The 9,950-nt window shown below is 36.0% G+C and overlaps 1 protein-coding gene across 1 annotated transcript in view; it reads left to right on the top strand.

Annotated features, from left to right (window-relative positions):
• The window catches only part of TMPRSS11A (transmembrane protease, serine 11A), an 88,277-nt gene that overhangs the window by 72,086 nt on the left and 6,241 nt on the right, over positions 1-9,950 (top strand). Inside the window, exon 9 of the mRNA XM_006873782.1 lies at positions 4,033-4,175. Within this exon, the coding sequence (XP_006873844.1) occupies positions 4,033-4,175 (143 nt within the window). The remainder of the gene's footprint in view (positions 1-4,032; positions 4,176-9,950) is intronic.

The following is a 9,950-nucleotide window of genomic DNA, read 5'->3' as shown; positions in this document are numbered from 1 at the left end:
AGAAGCTGGAGTATATGAATAAGAAAGTGGCATCAGGATTGAAGGAAGACTAATTAACAACCTGTGATATGCAGGTGCTACAAGCTTCGTTGCTGAATGTGAAGAGGACTTGAAATGCTTACTAATGAAGATCAAAACCCCCAACCATCAATGTGGATTACACCTCAATTTAAAAAAACAAAAACAAAAATCCTCACAACTGGGCCAATAAATTACATCGTGATAAATGGAGAAAAGATTGAAACTGTCAAAGACTTCATTTTGCTTGGATCAACACTCATAGAAGCAACAGTCAAGAAATGAGATGACATTGCTTTAGGCAAATCTGCTGTACAAGACCTTTTTAAAATGTTCAAAAGCAAAGCTATCAGTTTGATGGCAAAGATGCACCTGATCTAAGCACAGTATTTTCACTTGCTTTATATGCAACTGAAAGTTGGGCAATAAATAAAGAAGACCATAGTGGAATTGATGCAATTGAATTATGGTGTTGGAGAAGAATAGTGAAAGCACCATGAACTTCCAGAGAACAAACAAATACACTTAGAAGCAAGGACAGCAAGATGTTGATGGAGGGACCAAGTCCCTGGAGAAGGACATCATGCTTTGTAAAGTGAATGGTTAGCAAAAAAAAAAAAAAAAAAAGGAAGACCCCTATGAGAAGGACTGGCACAGTGCTAACAGCAGTGGGCTCAAGCATAACAATAATTGTGAGGATGGTGAAGAACCCGAAACTTTTTTATTTTGTTGGGCATAGGATCAGAGCCAACTCGGCAGCATTTATCAACAACAACAGTTAAGAAATTAAAATAAACTTTCACCAGTGTTACTGGAATTTTCTCTGGATGTTCCAAGTGATCTTATTCCATATTATACAATCTTAGATACTTTTTGCTTTCTTTAGGGTCATATTACCAGTCACATTTACTATGATCCACAGCAGATGAATCCCTGGGGTGACTGAGTAAAGCTGCAAATGTGACACTGCAATGTCTGCATTGTTATTGATAGGTCTGTAAAGACAGGCTTAACATTCTCAGTTTCATACTGATGGAAAGGGCATCTCAAATACCCTTTGGTTTTGGGGGGGAAATGATTTTCTAACAAGAGTTTGAGGTTAGCTCAGAAATATACCTGCCATAATATTTTGTGAGAAACAACAGAATGTAATTGACATTAAGGAACACTCCATCCAACAACAGGATATATACTTTTCACATACCCATGGAGCATTCAGCTAGACAATACCCAGGTCTATAAAATACACCTCAACAAATTTAGAAGACTATGTTCTCCAACCATAAGGAATCACATTATAAATCAATAGCAGAAAAACCAGAATTTTTCCAAATGCTTGGAAATTAAACAACACACTGCTAAATCTGTAATTCAAAGAAGTCCCTAAGAAGAAAAAATGAAATATGTAGAACTTAATGAAAATAAAAAAGGCTAAATATTGATATAGTAAGATGGAGCTAAAACAGAAAAAAAAGAAAAACACACAGCAATAAGTGTAACACTGGAAAAGAAATCTTAAGTCAATAACCTCAGGTCCTACTGCAATAAGTTGAAAAATAGCAAAACTAAACTCAAAGCAAGCAAAATGAAAGAAATTATAAAGATAACCATGGAAATGAATTAACGAAAAAAAAAAAAAAACAGAGAAAATTAATCAAATATAAAACAGGTTCATGGAAAATATCAATAGTGAGAAAATCTATTCAGCATTCCGTTGCTGCTGCTGTTATTGTTAAGTACATTCCAGTCTGTTCCAACTCATAGTAACCCTATATAGGGTTTCCAGGAAACAACTGGTGGGTTTGAACTGACAACCTTGTGGTTAGCAGTTCAGCACTTTTCCTGCAACACCATTCCAGCATCCTAATATTAGTTTAGAAACTGTTCAGGGATATCCAGAATTTACAGATTATACTTTTTATAACCTGAAATAAACTTTACCAAGTGTTTTCTGAAAAAAGTAACACTGTCATCTGTAATATGTAAATTGTTGCTTTCACATTACCCTTCCCAGCACTGGACACAAAGAGGTTTTAATTGATACTCTAATAGTCAATATTATTCAAAGGAACTGAATGACTTGAACATTTCCTTATAGTATTTCTGAGCACATATTTAGAAGTGTTAGCAAACACCTCTCCGGAAAAATATCTTGAACTAGTAGTCTCAAGAAATTGGTATCTGTACTATTGTTCTATTTCTGTGTAACAAATGGCCACAAATTTAGCAGCTTCACATATTTATTACCTCACTGTCCCTGTGTGTAAACAGTAAGGACATGGTTTAGCTGGCTACTCTTCTCAGAGCCTCACCAAGTCGAATCAAGATGTTGGCTGATGTTAGGATCTCATCTGATTTTTGGGGTCCTCTGTCAAGCTCGATGGTTTTTGGTAGAATACAGTTTCTTGCAACTTTAGGATGCAAGAGGACTTGCTTCTTCAGTGCTATTAGTAATATGTCTCTGAACTCAAAGAAGGTATAAGTAAGCCCTTTTTTAAAATCAAGTTGTTGTTGTTAGTCTGTTCTGGCTCATAGCCAACCTTCTATAAGGTTTCCAAGGAGCAGCTAGTGAGTTTGAACCATTGAGCTTGTGGTTCAGAGCTTTTCCACACCAGAATTCCAAAGTCATATTAGTTGTTATTGGTAAGTGCCATTGAGTCCGACCTTAATTGTATCTGAAAAATCTCATCATTGCCACGTAACATAACCTATTCATGGAGTTAACAGTCATCATATTCATAGATCCTAAGGAGCTCTGGTAGCGTATTGGTTACGAATCGGGCTGCGAACCTTAAGGTCAGCGGTTCGAAACTACCAGCCGCTCCGCGGGAGAAAGATGAGGCTTTCTACTCCCGTAAAGATTTACACCCTCGGAAACCCTGTACAGGGTCGCTATGGGTCGGACCCGACTCGATGGCACTTAACAACAACAACAACAACCCATATTAGAGCCCTGGTATGTCACTGCTTGTTAATGCACTGGAATGCAAGGTTAGTTTGAACTGCAAGGTGGGTGGTTCAACTCACCAGCCGCTCCCCAGAAACCCTATACAGCATCACTGTGAGTCAGAACCAACTCAATGGCACTTAACAACAATCAGAACTTTGGGGACCACCATAGAACTCTCTTACCATAGTGTCACCATTCCCCCATCATTTTAACATTGTAGTTTGGTATAAAGAAACAATACTCATGTTATTCTGAGTTTTCCATTCTAGGCAATTTTGTGCCTACTATATTATCAGTTTCTAGACTAAGAAATTAGAGTCCTGGTGTTGCGCTGTAGGAAAAGCACTAGACTGCTAACTGCAAGGTAGGTGGTTCAAGCCCACCAGTCAGTGCTTGGAAACCCTATACAGGGTGCTTTGAGTCAGAAAGGTCTTGACAGCACTTAACAACAGTGTGAGAAATTAGTTTACATTCTGGCACTCCAAATTTACAATACAAAAAAGTACGGTTCATTGTATTTAAATGAAATTATGTATGTAAATGCTCTTTTCAACCCAAGGAAGAAAAGTAAATAAGTATTCACAGTTTCTGAGAGCAATATGGAATAAACAAATAAAAAAACTTACAAAAGAAAGAAAGGAATGCCTTCCTAAATAAAATGAACCAACTGCTTTACAGTAAATGTACAAAGGTTTTTCAGGAAATAAAAGATCAAATTATGTTCTTATTATTAGAAAGTGTTTATAAAAATGTGGAAAGAACAGTAATTGTTATTTTTAATTTGCCATATTTAACCAGTATTTTCATTTCTAGAGACTGCTTATATTAGCCTCACCTGGTGTGGCACTGTGGGTTAATGCACAGGATTACAAAGTCAGTTTGAACCACAAGGTTGGCAGTTCAAGCTCACCAGCTGCTCCTCAGAAACCCTGTACAGGGTCACTATCGGTCAGCACCGACTCGACAGCACTTAACTTCTACTACTACTATGTATTGACAATTTTAATATGAAAAATAATTAGATGATGATTGCAGATACTAAAATTAATTCTTTTTTCCTTTAGGGGAATCCCAAAATGATCTTCGAGAAGCCAAACTGAAAATCATAAGTGATAATGTATGCAAACAACCACATGTGTATGGCAGTGATATAAAATCTGGAATGCTTTGCGCTGGGTATTTGGAAGGAATTTATGATGCCTGCAGGGTATGTTTTAAAGAAAATATTTTGATATTATAAACTCAAAAAACTATCTGGTTCGTATAGTCTATGTTCTTCATATTAGTCCAAACTACAGCTATGTCAATGCGAAAAGTTCTAAATGCAAGTTTCACAATGCAAACTTTTTTTATGTTTTATGAATTAAAACTAATTAAGAAAAGGGTACCTTGGATGATATCAAGCAAACTAACAGAACTAAAATATCTTAATAGCCAGCATCTTAAAGTTTAAATAGGCAAGTCTTTTTCCTCAAGGCCTTATAGTCTAGCAAGGAAACAATCACACACAATGAACTGAGAAAATGTTATAAATTATATAATCTAGATTATATCATTTGTTTCTTGTTTGAAGAGATCAAATTTAGAACCACTTTCAACAAGCTGGTATTTAAATGAAATTTTCAAGGATAAACCTTTTAACTTATCATAGAAAAATAAAATCATATTTTAGAAAAAAGAAAAAGCATAGTCAAAATTATGAAACTATAGTTAATATTTGAGAGAACTTTAAGTACTCTGTTGTGTCAAAAGCATAAGACACACAGGAGGTGAAAGAGCTGAGACGGTCAGTTAGATAATGCTGTGAATATGTTAGTGTCCTTCCCAATGTCCATATCTGTATTTCCTGGGGAAAATACAGATAAATATAAAGAGTGTACTTTTCTGACCACACTTGTTGTTTCTTTGTTTTTTTTTTTTCAAGTAAAGAAAATTCCTTGTAGTATTTCTGAACTTCACATATGTTTCCTGAGCACTTTTGTAAAATATACATAGTTCACATACAATGAACTAAGAGAAACTTATAAATTATTTAATCGAGAGATAATATTTCTTCCTTGAGGAGAATTTTATTCTAATTCCACCCATTTCCCACTAACATCCTTTTCCTTTTCCAAGATCCCATCCAGATTTCCATCCCATTGATTATCAGGTCTCCTGTGTCTCCTCCAATCTAGGGCAGTTGTTTAGTCTTTCTCTGTCTTTTAGGACCTTAATGCTTTTAAAGAGTACTGGTTAGTTATTTTGTAGTGTGTTCCTCAATTTAGATATTTCTATTGCTTTCTTATGACTTGTTAGATACTTACTTTGTAACATGAAATATTTGAAAACTCAAATGAGGTGATTCTAACTGAAAAATGATGGAAATGTCTATGATAACAGGTGACAGAAAGCCCTGCCCAAACTTCCACAAATTGTATAACATGAGTAACTAATATCAGAAAAGGAGCATGGAGTTTTGTAGCAAACAGATTGCACAAGACCAGGAGATTCTGGTACACATCCAGCTTTAGTTGCCAAGAATATGTAAGGAGGCAGCTAGAATTCAGGAATTTCAGCAAAAGTTTGATGCCATGACAGATATAAAAGTTGCCAGCAGTAGTATTGCCACATAGAAATTAAATAAGCCACAGAGATACTAAATAAGCCACAGGAAGGAATGGCAGTCATAAAGAGGCTTCACCATGGATGGGGGATCATGGATAAGATTCCTGGCCCATGACTGTACAGGCAAGTAATAAGCTGAAGTTCAAGTCATAGCCCTCATATGTCTGTAAGTCTGTCATACTGTAGTGGCTTTCATATTTCTGTAATGCTGGAAGATATGCCACTGGTGTTTCAAACATCAATTGTTTATAAGCAATCTTAGGAGAATCTAAAGAAAATTAAAACAAGTTTGCATGAGCCAAAATATGACCTTAAGTATATTCCATCTGGAGTCCTGGTGTGGCACTATGGGTTAATGTGCCAGGCTGTAAAGTCATTTGAATTGCAAGGTTTGTGGTTCAAGCTCACCAGCTGCTCGTTCCCAATGTCCATGCTCCTCCGAAACCCTATATCAGGTCTCTATGGGTTGGAATCAACTCGATGGCACTTAACAACAACCAATATTCCATCTGAATGTAGACAGCATTTCAAGAACATATTTGAAGTACTGAACACAAATGACCCAGCACCAGATGACATCCAGGGAATCACACATGAAGAAAAGAAAGAAAAAATAAAAGTCAACGACAGAAGACACTCTGAAATTTGCTCTTGAACATAGAAGAGCTAAACAGAATGGAAGAAACAATGAAGTAAAAGAACTGTGCAGAAATTTCAAAGAAAAGCTGGAGAAGACAAAGTCTTATAAGAAATATGCCAAGAACTGGAGTTTGTTATTGTTGTCGTTAGGTGTCCTTTAGTGGGTTCCCAGTCATAACAGTGTGACAACAGAAGAAAATACTGCCTAGTCTGGCACCAACCTCAAAGTTGCTGCTATGCTTGAGCCCAATGTTGCTGCCATTGTGCCAGTCTATCTCATTGGGCGTCTTCCTCTTTTTCATTGATCCTCCACTTTACCAAGCATGATGTCCTTCCCCTCTTCTGAACCTGGCTTGAATTTCTGTCCATTCCCTGTCAATATACTGTTGCAGCCATTTTTAAATTACCTTCAAAAATTTAATTACATGTGATATGAATGATTTTGTTCAATGATTTCCTCATTCCTGTAGGTCACCTTTCTTTGGAATGGGCACAAATAAGGATCCCTTTCAATTGGTGTATCAGTTTATTGAAAGATTTCAAGTGGTATTCTGTCAATCCTGGAGCCTTCCATCTTCATTTGAAGCTTTCTATGTTGTTCAATATTTTGCCCAAAGAATCCTTCAATATTGCAAGTCAAGGCTTGAAAATTTTTGTAGGTTCTTTCAGCTTGAGAAATGCTGAGTGTTTCTTTCCTTTTAGATTTCTAACTCCAGGTCTTTGCAACTTCACTATCATACTTTGTCTTCTTAAGCTACCTACTAATTTTTTCTATTTAGCTATTTTACTTCCTCATTTCTTCCATTTGTTTTAGCTTTTCTATGCTCCAGAGCATTGCCTTTGTAGTCCCCCCAATTTAGGTAGACAATGTGCAAGTTAAGGCTGTCATCTTTGTTCTTCATCAATAAATACTATAATCCTTCTTCATTTTCAGCAAGAAAGATTGTATCATCTGCATATCACAGGTTGTTAATGACTTTTCCTAAAATCCTGATGCCATGCTCTTTTTCATATAACCCAGCTTCTCAGACTATGTGCTCAACATACAGACTGAATAAGTATAATGAAAGAATACAACCCTGGCACATATCTTTCTAATTTTAAACAATTCAGTTATCCTATTAGAGCAGCTCCCTCTTGGTCTATATACAGATTCTTCATGAGCACAATTCCAGAATATTCATTCACTACAATGTTGTCCATAGTTTGTCATGAGCCACATAATCTAAAGCCTTTGTATAATCAATAAAACAAAGGTAAACATCTTTCTTGTATTCTCTGCTTTCATTCACAATCCATCTGATGTCAGCAATGATATCCCTTGTTCCACATCCTCATCTGAATCCAGTTTGAACCTCTGGCAGTTCCCTTTCAATGTACTGTTACAGCTATTTTTGTATTATCTTTAGCAAAATTTTACTTGCATGCAATAGCAATGATATTGTTAGATGATTTCTGCATTCCATTGGGTCACCTCTCTTTAGAATGGTCACAAACATGGATCTCTTTCAATCAATTGAACAGGTAGCTGTCTTTCAAATTTCTTGGCTTGGAGGCACTCACTTCTTAGATGAGTGAGTGCCTCCAGTGCCACATCAGTTTGCTGAAAGACACACCTTGGACTTCTTCCTTCTAAATTATTGGCTCTTGATCATATAGTTCCTCTTGAAAGGGTTGAACATTGGCCATTTCTTTTTTGGTACAGGGACTCTGCATATTCTTCCCATCTTCTTCTGGTGCTTTCTGAATCCTTCAATATTTCAAATTGAGGCTTGAATTTTTTTCTTCTGTTTTCTCAGCTTGAGAAATGCTGAGTGTGTTCTTCCCTTTTGGTTTTCTAACTTCAGGTCATGGCACATTTGTCTTCTTTGTAGGCATATAGATATTATCCTATCAAAGACAGTGTTATACCTTAAAATAGATCTTGAAATGTTCTTTTTGAGGATGAATACTACACTATTTCTCTTGAATTTGTCATACCCATCATAATAAACCATATAATTATCAGATTCAACATGGCCAATACCTGTCCATTTTAGCTCACTAGTGCCTATAGTACTGATCCATTTGGTCTTTGACAACTTCCAATTTTCCTACATTCATAATTTGTGCTTCCACATTCTGATTATTAATGAATGTTTGCAGTTGTTTCTCCTCATTTTGAGTTTTGCCCTATCAGCAGATGAAGGTCCTGAAAATTTTAATCTGTTTGCATCATCTCTACTTTGAGGAGAAAGCTCTTCCCCAGTCATATTTTGGGTGCCCTTCAACTGGAAGGGCTCATCTTCCAACTGTTTATAATGGTTTCATCTTCTGGCACTATACTTGACAATGTTCAGCTGCTATTCATAAGATTTTCAGTCGCTAAATGTTCATTAGTCCATTTCTCCTTATTCCTACTCTATCTTTGTCTGGAGGCTCTGCTGAAACCTGTTGACCATGGAAGACCCTGCTGGGATTTAAAATACTGCTGGTGTAGCTTCCAGCATCATGGTAGCATGTAAATCACCACAATACAACAAGCTGAAAGACAAGTAGTGAAGACCTGGAGTTAGAATGTCAAAAATGAAGAACACACTCAGCATTATTCTCAAGAGGAAAGAACTGGAGAAAAAATTCAAACCTCAAATTGCAATTTTGAAGGATTCACTGGCAATTATCCACACCACCAACAACAACAATGGGCAAATATTGAACAATATCGGAAGAATTAAAAGAAAAGAGAAAGACTACACAACATCACTGTACCTAAAAAGACTTGGTCATCTTTCAACATTTCAGGAGGTAGCACGCTATCAAAAACAGATGGTATTGAAGAAGAAATCCCTGTTGCAATGAAGTCACTAGCAAAAAACAAGGTTCCAGAAATTGACAGATATCAATTAAAATGTTTCAATACACTGATGTAACTCTGAAGGCACTCACTAGACTACGCCAAGATATTTGTAAAACCTGACCAATTGACTGGAAGAGATCCATATTTGTGCCCATTCTGAAGAAAGGTGGACCAATGGAATATGGAAATCATGTAACAATATCATTAATATCACATGCAAGTAAAATTTTGCATAATAAAATTCAAAAATAGTTGCAGCATTACATCAACAGAGAGCTGCTAGAAATTCAAGCTGGATTCAGAAAAGGACATGGAACCAGGGATATCATTGCTGACATCAGATGGATCTTGACTGAAAGCAGAAAAACACCAGAAGGGTATTCATTTGTGTTTTATTGATTATACAAAGGCATTCAACTGTGCAGATCATAACAAATTATGGATAACATTGAGAAGACTGGGAATTCCGAATACTTAACTCTGCTCATGTGGAATCTGTACATAGACCAAGAAGCAATCATTCAAAGAGAACAAGGGATTTGGCAACATAAAAATAAGAGAATAAACTCAGGAGGTCCAACATCAGATGAATAGGAACTCTGAAAACAAAAGATTTAGAGAAAATCATTTAAAAAAATAATAAAAGAACATTCTTAGTTCAGAAGTACATGTACCTTCTATTGAAAGGGCTCAATTAGTGCTGGACACAATAAATTGCTTTTTTTTTTCTTTCTTTTTTTTTTTTAATTTAAGGTTTTTATTGTGGATTGAGTGAATGAAAGTTTACAGGGCACATCATCAGTTTCACATTCAACAATTCACATAACTTGTTTCATTACATTGATTATAATCCCCTCCATATACCATCAGTTAAAAGTATTTCTCTTTATCCACTTTAGC

The sequence above is a fragment of the Chrysochloris asiatica genome, unplaced genomic scaffold, assembly GCF_000296735.1.
Source record: "Chrysochloris asiatica unplaced genomic scaffold, ChrAsi1.0 scaffold00254, whole genome shotgun sequence".
NCBI lineage: Eukaryota > Metazoa > Chordata > Mammalia > Afrosoricida > Chrysochloridae > Chrysochloris > Chrysochloris asiatica.
The sequence above is the reverse complement of the archived record's forward strand: the minus strand, read 5'-3'. Positions and strand labels throughout refer to the sequence as shown.